Genomic DNA, 12,121 nt, shown 5'->3' on the forward strand with positions numbered 1-12,121 from the left:
GGGAAAGACATAGAGCCTATACAACTATAAGGAGGATGAATGACGGAAGAAAGAGACACTCTTAGTTAATTTATTAGGATAACTAGTAGGAAAAAAATAGCATGTTCATCATTATGCAAAAAATATTAAGAACTGCTTTCTTAATAAGCAGTTGTGCACCTCTAACAAATAAGAGTTTGTCCTTCATCAGTTTGTTTTTTATAAGAGACTGTGGGCCGGGCGTGGTGGCTCATGCCTATAATCCCAGCACTTTGGGAGGCCGAAACAGGCGGATCACCTGAGGTCAGGAGTTTGAGACTAGCCTGCATGGCGAAACCCGATCTCTACTAAAAATACAGAAAGTTAGCCAGGCATGGTGGTGGGTGCCTGTAATCTCAGCTACTCGGGAGGCTGAGGCAGAAGAATCACTTGAACTGGGGAGACGGAGGCTGCAGTGAACCGAGATCGCGCTATTGCACTCCAGCCTGGGCGACAAGAAGAGCAAAACTCTGTCTCCAAAAAAAAAAAAAAAAGAGAGAGAGACTGTGGAGGTTAAAGTCTCATATAATGACCCGAGAGACTGAGAAGAGGGCATAGATTAGCATGTAAAACTTAAAGACGACAATGTGAGATGTGAAAATTTTCCAACTGAAAAAAGGTTCACATTTCTCTTTATAATGGAAAATTGCTCTTAGCTAACTATGACTCTATCACACCAGGATCTAGAAGACATAATGAGAAATGCTGGGAAGGATGAGCACCAAAAACTCAGTAAATTAGGCAAGATCTTCCAGGTTCCTAGAGTCAGACAAAGAACACTTCTGGCAGGAAGAACAATACTATGGCAGACTCTAGGAAATGTGAAGTAAATACACAACTTTGATTCAAAAAAGACTAAAGCTACTCTTTCATACCTCTTGGTGTGTGACAGCAGACCACGGCAAATGTGTGTTAAGTAGCCAGAAAGATCTGGTACTTCTCATTACCTGCAGGGCATGAGAAGTGCGTCTTCCCGCATATCAATTAGGGGAATTCTATCTATTGACTTCGTATGTAGCTGAGGACTTGACTCTCTTGTAACATCAACTTTGCAACATGTTTATAGCAGAATTTTTAGCTAACTCACTAGTCACTTCTTACATTATTATGACTAGGAAAATATTTATGTTATTATGACTATATGGAGATAGCTGCTGAGGTAAGAATTTTACAGTAGCCTGGGCAACAAAGTGAGACTCTGTCTCTACAAAAATTTAAAAACTAGCCAGGTGTGCTGGCACCCACCTGTAGTCCCAGCTACTGAGGTGGCTGAGACAGGAGGATCACTTCAGCCTGGGAGGTTGAGACTGCAGTGAGCCATGATTGTGCCACTGCACTCCAACCTAGGCAACAGAGCAAAACCCTGAGGAAGAAAGAAAAGGAAAGGAAAGAAAAGAAAATACAAGACAAGAAAGGAAAGGAGAAAGAAAAAAAAGGAAGGAAGGAAGACAGGAGGAAAGAACAAAAAAGAAAGAAACAAAGGCAGAAATAAAGAATAAGACAAAAAGAAAGGAAAGAAAAAGAAAAAAGGAGGAAAGAGAGAAAGAGAAAGAAAGATAAAGAAAGAAAAAGAAAAGGAGAGAGAGGGAGGGAGAGGGAGGGAGGGAGAGAGAGGGAGGGAGGGAGGGAGAGAGAGGGAGGGAGGGAGAGAGAGGGACGGAGGGAGAGAGAGGGACGGAGGGAGAGAGAGGGAGAGGGAGGAAAGGTTTGATCCTTTTGTAGTTCATGAGCATGATGATTGGGTGTTCACGAGTGTGTGAGATGTGCCACCCTCCAACCTTGTTATGACCTCAGCACATTACTCATCTGACCTCAACTTCGAAAAAAATAAAAGAAAAATAAATTTTTTTACAGTGATTGCTCCCTTGCTCATATAACTGTTTATTTTTCCTATAGTTAATAGCTACTTGTTTTTTCATTTGTTAGTAATGCAAATTCCATCTCCCCAACCCCACCACTGAATGCTCCAAGAGATCTAACAAATGCCTATCAATGTATTTTCCTAAAATCTTGAACATATCATATCATCAATTAATTCCATTTTCTTTCCTTGGAAACCTTTCTTGTGCAGCTAATAGTATTCAATTTTCAATGGGCTAGTTGCTCTCTAGGCCCAGTAGTTCTTTTCAAGGGATTTATTTTTGCTGTTTTTCTATGTTAAATCCTTTGTTTCCTGGTTTCTATAACATTTGTCTTTGTTCATTACGCGCTTATTTGGCTAAAGCACACGTTCCAGATGCCTTCTGAAAAAAATATACATGAGCCAGGTGTGGTGGTGGCTAATGCCTGCAGTTCCAGCTACCTGGGAGGCTGAGGTGGGAGGATCGTTTGTGCCAGGAGTTTGAGACCACCCTGGGCAACACAGTGAGACCCTGTCTCTATTTTTAAAAAGAATGTATGTGGAAGGTAACTTTTTAAAGGATTTGCATATCTGAGATACCTTTTTTTTTTTTCTTTGAGACAGGTTCTCACTCTGCTGCCCAGACTCAAGTGTGGTGCTACAATAGCTCACTGCAGCCTCAATCTTCTAGGGCTCAAGTGATCCTCCCACCTCAGCCTCCCAAGTAGCTGGTACTACAGGTATGAGCCATCACGTCCAGCTAATTTTTAAATTTTTTTTAGAGATGGGGCCTAACTATGTTGCTCAGGCTGGTCTCAAGTCATCTCCTGGGCTCAAGGGATCCTCCTGCCTTGGCCTTCCATTGTGCTGGGATTATAGGCATAAGCCACTGTGCCCAGCCAACTTAATTTTTTTTTTTTTTTTTTTTGAGACGGAGTCTCGCTCTGTCGCCAGGCTGGAGTACAGTGGCACAATCTCGGCTCATTGCAACCTCTGCCTCCCGGGTTCAAGCGATTCTCCTGCCTCAGCCTCCCAAATAGCTGGGACTACTTGTGCGCGCCACCACACCCAGCTAATTTTTGTTTTTAGTAGAGATGGGGTTTCACCATGTTGCCAAGGATGGTCTCGATCTCTTGACCTCATGATCTGCCTGCTTCAGCCTCCCAAAGTGCTGGGATTACAGGTGTGAGCCACTGCACCCAGCTACCAACTTAATTTTTATTTAGAGACAGGGTGGACTTGGCACTGTCACCCAGGCTGGAGTGTAGTAGCATGATCATAGCTCGCTTCAGCTTCAAATTCCTGGGATTAAGAGGTTCTCTTAACTCAACATCCCAAGTAGCTGGGACTATAGGCACACACCATGCCCAGCTTATGTGGAATATCTTCATTCTATTTTCATCTTTTGATTAATTGTCTGGCAAGGTATAGAATTCTAGGTTGAAACTGGCCAGGTGCAGTGGCTTACGTCTGTGATCTCAGCACTTTGAGAGGCTGAGGTAGGCGGATCACCTGAGGTCAGGAGTTTCAGACCAGTCTGCTCAACATGGTGAAACCCTGTCTCTACTAAAAATACAAAAAATTAACTGGGCATGGTGGTGCGTGCCTGTACTCCCAGCTATGGAGGAGGCAGAGGCAGGAGAATCGCTTGAACTCAGGAGGCAGAGGTTGCAGTGAGCCAAGCTCACACCACTACACTCCAGCCTGGGTGACAGGGCAAGACTCTGTCTCAAAAAAAAAAAAAAAAGGAATTCTAGGTTGAAATTATTTTCCTCAGAAATTTGAAGGTGCTGCTCCACTGTCTCCTGGAATCCAGTACTACTGTCCAGAACTCTGATGATATTTTGATTCTTGTTTCTTTACCTATAAGCTACTTATATTTTATCTCCAGAAGCTTTAGAATTTTTTTTTTTTTACCCTAATGCTCTGAAATTTCATGATTACATATTTTAACTTCGGGGAATTTAAGAAATCACTGTATTCAGCATAAGATTAGATCTTACCACTCTTGAAACATGTATTCTTCAGTACTTAGAAACAAATAAGTACCACTATTCCATCGACTTTCTATCCTACATGCAGCTTTTGCTATTTCATCTGCTATGGTCTCCTCTCTCATCTGTCCTCGTGGGTTAAAATGAGTATCATTTTTATTTATTTTAGTGGGGATGTAGCAAAGACTGCAGTATTATCACTGCATATGCTAAGTCTACCACATTTAACCATCTCATTGCACCAGAATCTCCTGGGGTAAGGTTTGGAAATGTTTGAGAAAAGAAAAGCTTCAGGTGATTCTGGGACCAGCCAGATTTCAAAACCACTGTCCTAGACCATTTATTTTCAAACTCACTTGTAGAACAGGAAACTGAAAATCTAATAGTTCTCTTATCACTAAATTATCAAAAGAACAGTGACCTGACTGAGCTGACCTGTGAAAGAGCTTGAGAGGAGGAAATGTTTAACCACTGAGTCTTGAGTAACGCTGAGAGTACAAACTTGAAGGTAATTTGTTTTATCTGCTGGGGAATAAAAATGGCAAAGGTACAAATAACATTGTAGTCACGATAATGGAAAAGCTTAAACTGGCAGTGGGACTTAGGGTTTGACAGGTGGGGCAACAAGGCACAAAAAATGCTCTGGCAAAATCTGAGGCTTAGAAGAGAAGCCACTCTTCTCTGGGATGAACTGCTAGACCTGGGTCTGCTTGCCTCCTGGTAAAACTACATATCCAGGGATGGTGACAGGTTGGGTCACAATGAGATACAGTCTTGCGGCATCATCCCAAACCAGAAGGGGAGCCAGAGTGCAGAAGATGCCCAAATAGGTCATGCAGACAAAAACTGTTTTTATAGAAAGTGCTAGATCAGGGACTGCTAAAGAGGGTCTCTGCACAGGATGAAGAGGCTCTCAAAAGTGATCAAGTCACCAAAATAACTCAAAACTGTAGGTAAATCGAGGAAAAGACAGTGGCTATACAAAACTCTGAAGGTGTTGCCAAAGACAAGGCACAGGTATTGTGGCCTGTATGAAGGGTTCTAAACCCTATCTGATGGCCATAAGAGTGTCCTTCAAGGAGTCTGAGCCCAGGCATGGTGGCTCAAGCCTATAGACGCTTGAGGCCAGGATTTCAAGACCAGCCTGGGCAACCCAGTGAGACCATCTATACATACATACATACATACATACATACATACATACATACATACATGTCTTACAAAGATCCCTGGGCTTTTATGTAAAGTCCTAAGATAAGGCTTCAAGCCCCGTCTGAAGGCAAGGGAGAAGTAGGCTTTTCTGAATATCAAAGCAATCCCTAACAAACTTACAGTTTAGTGTATTTGAAATCTGTTCAAACTCTCATCAGTCAAAGACTCCTTAGACAGAGCTTTACAGAACTGTATGAAAGTCAGTACCCCTAACAGACCAGAAAGTCAGTAGTAAGAAAGCCTAGATGATAGATTTTCTCTCAGACTCAGCTTTTCTGTTCTAGGTGCCCGCATGGAACCACCATAAATTCCAATGTTACAAATGAATAAGGTCCATCTAGGCATCATAGAATTTATGTTTTATTTATTTATGTTTGTGTTTTTCCATCACAGAAGTATTTCTCATTTTAATGGCTTAGATCTGAAGTAGGTATCTCTGTGCTTAAAAAAAAGTTTTTAAAAACACAAATGACTGCATTCTGATTCTAATGCACTATGGGAGGACAAGGTACTGTGTACTAGAATAAATTCTGGTATTCCATTGACCAGACAGTAAGACTTTCACAGCTGAGATGGAGGCAGTGGCTTTAACAATAAATGGCTGGGTGAAGTCAGGGTAGAAGATATCCTGGGCTGAAGAGGAAGAGAATGAGTGTACTTGAACCACTGAACATACGTGCCTTGCTGCCTTCAGAGCGAGACAAAGAGTGTCAGACACAATTCAAGAAAAAAAAACCATTGGTAAAGTGACAGGAGGTATCAGTAGTTCAAGGAACCACTGCTTCTGCCACAAGTGAGTGGGTAACAATCTGCCTCCTTAAGGATATCACAAGGGAGTCTATAACTCCTTGAAGATTAGGTTTCATTAACATTTATAATCCACAGATATTTCAAGGACCTTGGGAGAAGAGGAGCAAGTATCCATTTTTAACATTAGGTTGATTACACACAAAATGATCTATCCCTCATTCTTATTCATTAAATATATTGGAGGGAAGTGGATGAATTAATTACTACTGTATATATTTCTGAAAGTTTGTTCAAGTTCTCTAACTCTGGTTTTCCTAAGAAAGAGTACTCATTCTGTAATCTACGCTGAGGCTCCATGGCTGTAGTTTTCAAGCCTCTGCCCACCCTATTCTTTTTTGAACCTTCTTCACACAAAATCGAAAGAATTGCTCTCAGAGAGACTAGTGGTCAGATCTGGAACCTAGGGCCACATCTATGAATTCCTTGCAAAAAGGCTTAGGATATTTTAAGACAATATGTAGGTATACGGAGAAACTCAAGCTTGATGGTAAAACCTCTTAAAGACAAGAAGCTTCTATTATTTGATAACCCAGGGTCTAGGACATAGGTGGTTGGAACAGAGGAGGTATGCAATAAATACATATTGAAGAAATGAAGTTGCAAAGGTTCTTTAAGACTGCAACAAACTTCCTGAAAAATGAAACTGAGTTAGCGGTGGGTGAGCTGTTTTGCCCTTAAGGACACACAGGCATGCTAATGTATTTTAGCCCAAAAATTTCTTGGTGTTCCTGGTCTGGGGTCAACAAAGAAGCCCTGAGACCTTATTGATATGGGTGTAAAGGTATATGGCAAAGGCAGAAGGGACGATGACAAGGCATCCTATTAACCAGCAGGGCATGGTAGGTACTCCAAAGTAGAGCAGGCAAGGAGATGAATACAGAGAAGTAGGAAAGACATAAAGAGCAGGGAGGAGGGCAGGTCCAGGCAGGTAAATTTAATGGTTGAGAGATCAGAAGCAACCAGAGCAAAGAGACACAAAGCACTATTGCTGAGCAGCAGGCAGAGGCTGTTTGTTCTCTGCTTTGCTTCACAGAATTACTCTCTATTGGTGGAGAACATGGAGCCCACAGATATTGGGTGATACAGTGAGACAGAGGTGAGAATTACAGGAAAAACGACCCTGATGATACAGTAGCAGAAGTACTGGGAGAAACATCTGAAGCAGAACAGTTACACATCTCGGCTAAACCTACTTACCTCTGACTTGCTGTTCTAGACTAAGGATGACTGCCACGGCTTGATGAAGAATAAGGAGTTTTGTTTGGGGTTTTTCACTCTTCAAGTGAAGCTGACACATTCGGCCAAGCTCTTTGAATGCTTCATTAATATCCCGCACGCGTAAGCGTTCTCTGGCATTGTTAGCCATCCGCCTCTCCTTCTCCCTTTCTATCTTCTGTTCAGGGTTCAAATCCTCATCTTCATTAGTACTGCTAGAAAATAAAGTAACAACAAGGTCTGTTAGGTTCCCTATAAAGTAAGATATGCTGACTGTGCACAATTATAAAGCGTAAAGATGGAAATGAAAACCACCTATAAATCTTGTAAACAGTTGTAATAGGTGCAGTTAACATGACTGTATATTCCTTTCCAATTTTTCTTCAATGCACATATACAGTCATATAGTTGAAATATACTACATACACTCTTAAGTGCATTTTTCATTGCACATTATAGCATAAAGATTTCTCCAGAAACTCTTCATAAATATAAGATCAACAACTACATAATATTTTAGCACCTTGCTACACAAAATGTGATCCACAAATCAGCAGCATCAGCATTACTGGGAGCTTGTTAAAAACACTGGAGTAGAATCTCAGGTTCTACTCCCATCTTACTGAATTAGAAGCTGCATTTTAACATGTTCCCCAGATGACTGATATACACATTACAGTTTATAACCCCTCCAAGTATATGAATGTATAATTTGCTTAGCCTATGCTCTTAAATATACTCTGGCGGTTACCTACTGAAAAGAAAGAAGGAAAGCTTAAGATATGGATTGAGAGAAGTATCTCAGAAAATGGCTATTTTTTTGTTCTAGAGATAAATGATCATCAGTGGTGATGATTATAAAACATGGGAGAAATGACACAGTTTTTTGAAGGGCAAATTGGCAAAACGAATCCAGAGCCTCAATGTTTATTACCTCTTGATCAGCAATTCCAACTTTGGAAATTCATCCTAAGGATATAATTAGACATGTACATAGAAATTTATGTAAAGGGAGATGACCACAGAATTATTTACATTAGCAACATATTGGGATCTAATAATAGGAAATGGGTTCAATAAATCATAGTACATTCAGACAATGGACCATTATGTTGTATCTAAAATCAAGCTGCAGATTATGCCAAGTAAAAAAAAGCCAGTCATGAAAGATCACATACATACTCTACAATTCCATTTACATGAACTTCTAGAAAAGACAAAACTATGGTAACAGAAAGCAGATCAATGGTTGCCAAGGACCACGGGATGGTGGAAAGGGACTCACTACCAAGGGGAATAAGGACATTTTTTGAGGTGGTGAAAATATTCTACACTATGAATAAGGTGGCTGTTATATAACTTTTACACTTGTCAAAATGACAAAATATATACATTTTAACATACATAAAGACTGTATATTTAAAATTAGCGAATTTTATTATTACATGTGTATTAAGCCTCAATAAAGCTGATCCAAAACAAAAACAAAATACTTAAAAAAAAATACATTGTTGAGGTGGGGTGCTTCCAAGATGGCCAAATAGAAACAGCTCCAGTCTACAGCTCCCAGCGAGACTGATGAAGAAGATGGATGATTTCTGCATTTCCAACTGAGGTACCTGGTTCATCTAATTGGGACTGGTTGGACAGTGGGTGCAGCCCACAGAGGGTGAGCTGAAGCAAGGCAGGGCATCGCCTCACCTGGGAAGTGCAAGGGGTTGGGGGATTACCCTCTCCTAGCCCAGGGAAGCCATGAGTGACTGTACCTGGAGGAGCAGTACACTCCTGCCCAAATACTGTGCTTTTCCCATGGTCTTCGCAACCAGCAGACCAGGAGATTCCCTCCCGTGCCTGGCTCGGCGGGTCCCAGGCCCACGGAGCCTTGCTTGCTGCTAGCGCAGCAGTCTGAGATCGACCTGGGATGCTTAAGTTTGGCAGGGGGAGTGGCATCCACCATTACTGAGGCTTGAGTAGGCAGTTTTATGTTTGCTGTGTGAACAAGGTGGCAGGGAAGCTCGAACTGGGCGGAGCCCACTGCAGCCCAGCAAGGCCTACTGCCTCTCTAGATTCCACCTCTGGGGGCAGGGCATATCTGAACAAAAGGCAGTAGACAGCTTCTCCAGACTTAAACGTCCCTGCCTGACAACTCTGAAGAGAACAGTGGTTCTCCCAGCACAGCATTCAAGCTCCGATAACGGACAGACTGCCTCCTCAAGTGGGTCCCTGACCCCCGTGTAGCTTGACTAGGAGACACCTCCCAGTAGGGGCCAACAGACACCTCATACAGGCGGGTGCCCCTCTGGGACGAAGCTTCCAGAGGAAGGATCAGGCAGCAATATTTGCTGTTCTGCAGCCTCCACTGGTGACACCCAGGCAAAGAGGGTCTGGAGTGGACCTCCAGCAAACTCCAACAGACCTGCAGCTGAGGGGCCAGTCTGTTAGAAGGAAAACTAACAAACAGAAAGGAATAGCGTCAACATCAACAAAAAGGACATCCACACCAAAACCCCATTCGTAGGTCACCAACATCAAAGACCAAAGGTAGATAAAACCACAAAGCTGGGGAGAAACCAGAGCAAAAAGGCTGAAAATTCCAAAAGCCAGAATGCCTCTTCTCCTCCAAAGGAACACAACTCCTCATCAACAAGGGACAAAACTGGATGGAGAATGAGTTTGACGAGTTGACAGAAGTAGGCTTCAGGAGGTTGGTAATAACAAAGCTGTTCTCCAAGCTAAAGGAGCATGTTCTAACCCACTGCAAGGAAGCAAAAAACCTTGGAAAAAGGTTAGACAAATGGCTAAATAGAATATCCAGCGTAGAGAAGACCTTAAATGACCTGATGGAGCTGAAAACCACAGTACGACAACTTCGTGAAGCATACACAAGCTTCAATAGCCGATTCGATCAAGTGGAGGAAAGGACATCAGTGACTGAAGACCAAATTAATGAAATAACGCGAGAAGACAAGATTAGAGAAAAAAGAGTGAAAACAAATGAACAAAGCCTCCAAGAAATATGGGACTACATTAAAAGACCAAATCTACATTTGATTGGTATACCTGAAAGTGACGGGGAGAATGGAACCAAGTTAGAAAACACTCTTCAGGATATTATCCAGGAGAACTTCCCCAACCTAGCAAGGCAGGCCAACATTCAAATTTAGGAAATACAGAGAACACCACAAAGATACTCCTCAAGATGAGCAACTCCAAGACACACAACTGTCAGATTCACCAAGGTTGAAATGAAGAAAAAAATGTTAAGGGCTGCCAGAAAGAAAGGTCGGATTACCCACAAAGGGGAGCCCATCAGACTAACAGCAGATCTCTCTGCAGAAATCCTACAAGCCAGAAGAGAGTCGGGGCCAATATTTCAACATTCTTAAAGAAAAGAATTTTCAACCCAGAATTTCATATCCAGCCAAACTAAGCTTCATAAATGAAGGAGAAATAAAATCCTTTACAGACAAGCAAATGTTGAGAGATTTTGTCACCACTAGGCCTGCCTTACAAGAGCTCCTGAAGGAAGCACTAAACATGGTAATCAACAACTGGTACCAGCCATGGCAAAAACATGCCAAATTGTAAAGACCATCAACACTATGAAGAAACTGCATCAATTAATGGGCGAAATAACCAGTAGCATCATAATGACAGGATCAATTTCACACATAACAATATTAACCTTAAATGTAAATGGGCTAAGTGCCCCAATTAAAAGACAGAGACTGACAAACTGGATAAAGAGTCAAGAACCATCAGTGTGCTGTATTCAGGAGACCCACCTCATGTGCAAAAACACATATAGGCTCAAAATAAAGGGATGGAGGAAGATCTACCAAACAAATGGAAAGCAAAACAAAAAAAAACAAACAAAAAAACAAACAAAAAAAAAAAAACCAGGGGTTGCAATCCTGGTCTCTGATAAAACAGACTTTCAACTAACAAAGATCAAAAGAGACAAAGAAGGCCATTACATAATGGTAAAGGGATCAATGCAACAAGAAGAGCTAACTATCCTAAATATATACACACCCAATACATGAGCACCCAGATTCATAAAGCTAGTTCTTACAGACCTACAAAAAGACTTAGACTCCCACACGATAATAATGGGAGACTTTAACACCCCACTGTCAATATTAGACAGATCAACGAGACAGAAAATTAACAAGGATAACCAGGACTTGAACTCAGCTCTGGACCAAGCGGACTTAACAGTCATCTACAGAACTCTCCACCCCAAATCAACAGAATATACATTCTTCTCAGCACCACATTGCACTTATTCTAAAATTGACCACATAATTGGAAGCAAAACACTTCTCAGCAAATGTAAAATAACAGAAATCACAACAAAATGTCTCTCAGACCACAGTGAAATCAAATTAGAACTTCTCAGGAAAAAAAAAAAGTAAACAGTGGTTAATTCTGAATAGTGGGGTTTCTTGTGATTTTTGCGTATACTTTTCTGTATTTTCTAAATTTCTGTAATGAAAATAGACTACATAATCAGAAAAAAAAACAAAACATGAGGGAGATGCTCTGTAACAGCTTATTGAAAGTTCTATTTATGATTCAGATATAAACTACTGACCACAGCTTCTCAGAACCTTGAAATAATCTACAAAAATATTAGACATTTTTACCCCTTCTTTAATACCCTGAGTATTCTAATAAAAGAACAAGTACACAGGCCAGGCATGGTGGCTCGTGCTTGTAACCTAAGTGGTTTGGGAAGCTGAGGTGGGCATGGGGGAATTGCCTGAGTCCAGCAGCTTGAGGTTATTGTCCACTGCACTCCAGCCTGGGTGACGAACAGAGATTCCGTCTCTAAAAAGTATGCAGTATTTTACCTGCTAATCATTAAGAATCATATAAATGCATCCTTCTGACAAAAGAAAATCACTGGTTCTTTGACTTCAAAAAGGTCTTTAAAGATCATCGAGCCCAATGGTGTCCACAGATAGCCACTCATTAGAATCTCCAAAAGCACTTAAAAAATACAGCTTTCCAGGTCTCACTACCAGAG

General features: G+C 41.4%; 1 protein-coding gene and 1 non-coding gene across 19 annotated transcripts in view; one reads left to right on the forward strand and one right to left on the reverse strand.

Moving 5' to 3' along the window:
* Nucleotides 1-12,121, reverse strand: part of TCF12 (transcription factor 12) — a 382,270-nt gene that overhangs the window by 12,101 nt on the left and 358,048 nt on the right. For 12 of the 18 annotated variants that reach the window (XM_063639405.1, XM_063639402.1, XM_055279265.2 and 9 more), the window contains one exon: nt 7,072-7,304. In XM_063639405.1, coding sequence (XP_063495475.1) covers nt 7,072-7,304 — 233 coding nt within the window. The remainder of the gene's footprint in view (nt 1-7,071; nt 7,305-12,121) is intronic. The other 6 variants (XM_063639407.1, XM_063639404.1, XM_063639406.1 and 3 more) reach the window with 1 other exon arrangement.
* On the forward strand, nt 1,729-1,830 carry LOC129483790 (small nucleolar RNA U13). Its single transcript, XR_008658285.2, has one exon. It is a non-coding gene; the product is annotated as a small nucleolar RNA U13 (small nucleolar RNA).

The sequence above is a fragment of the Symphalangus syndactylus genome, chromosome 5 (genome assembly GCF_028878055.3).
Source record: "Symphalangus syndactylus isolate Jambi chromosome 5, NHGRI_mSymSyn1-v2.1_pri, whole genome shotgun sequence".
NCBI lineage: Eukaryota > Metazoa > Chordata > Mammalia > Primates > Hylobatidae > Symphalangus > Symphalangus syndactylus.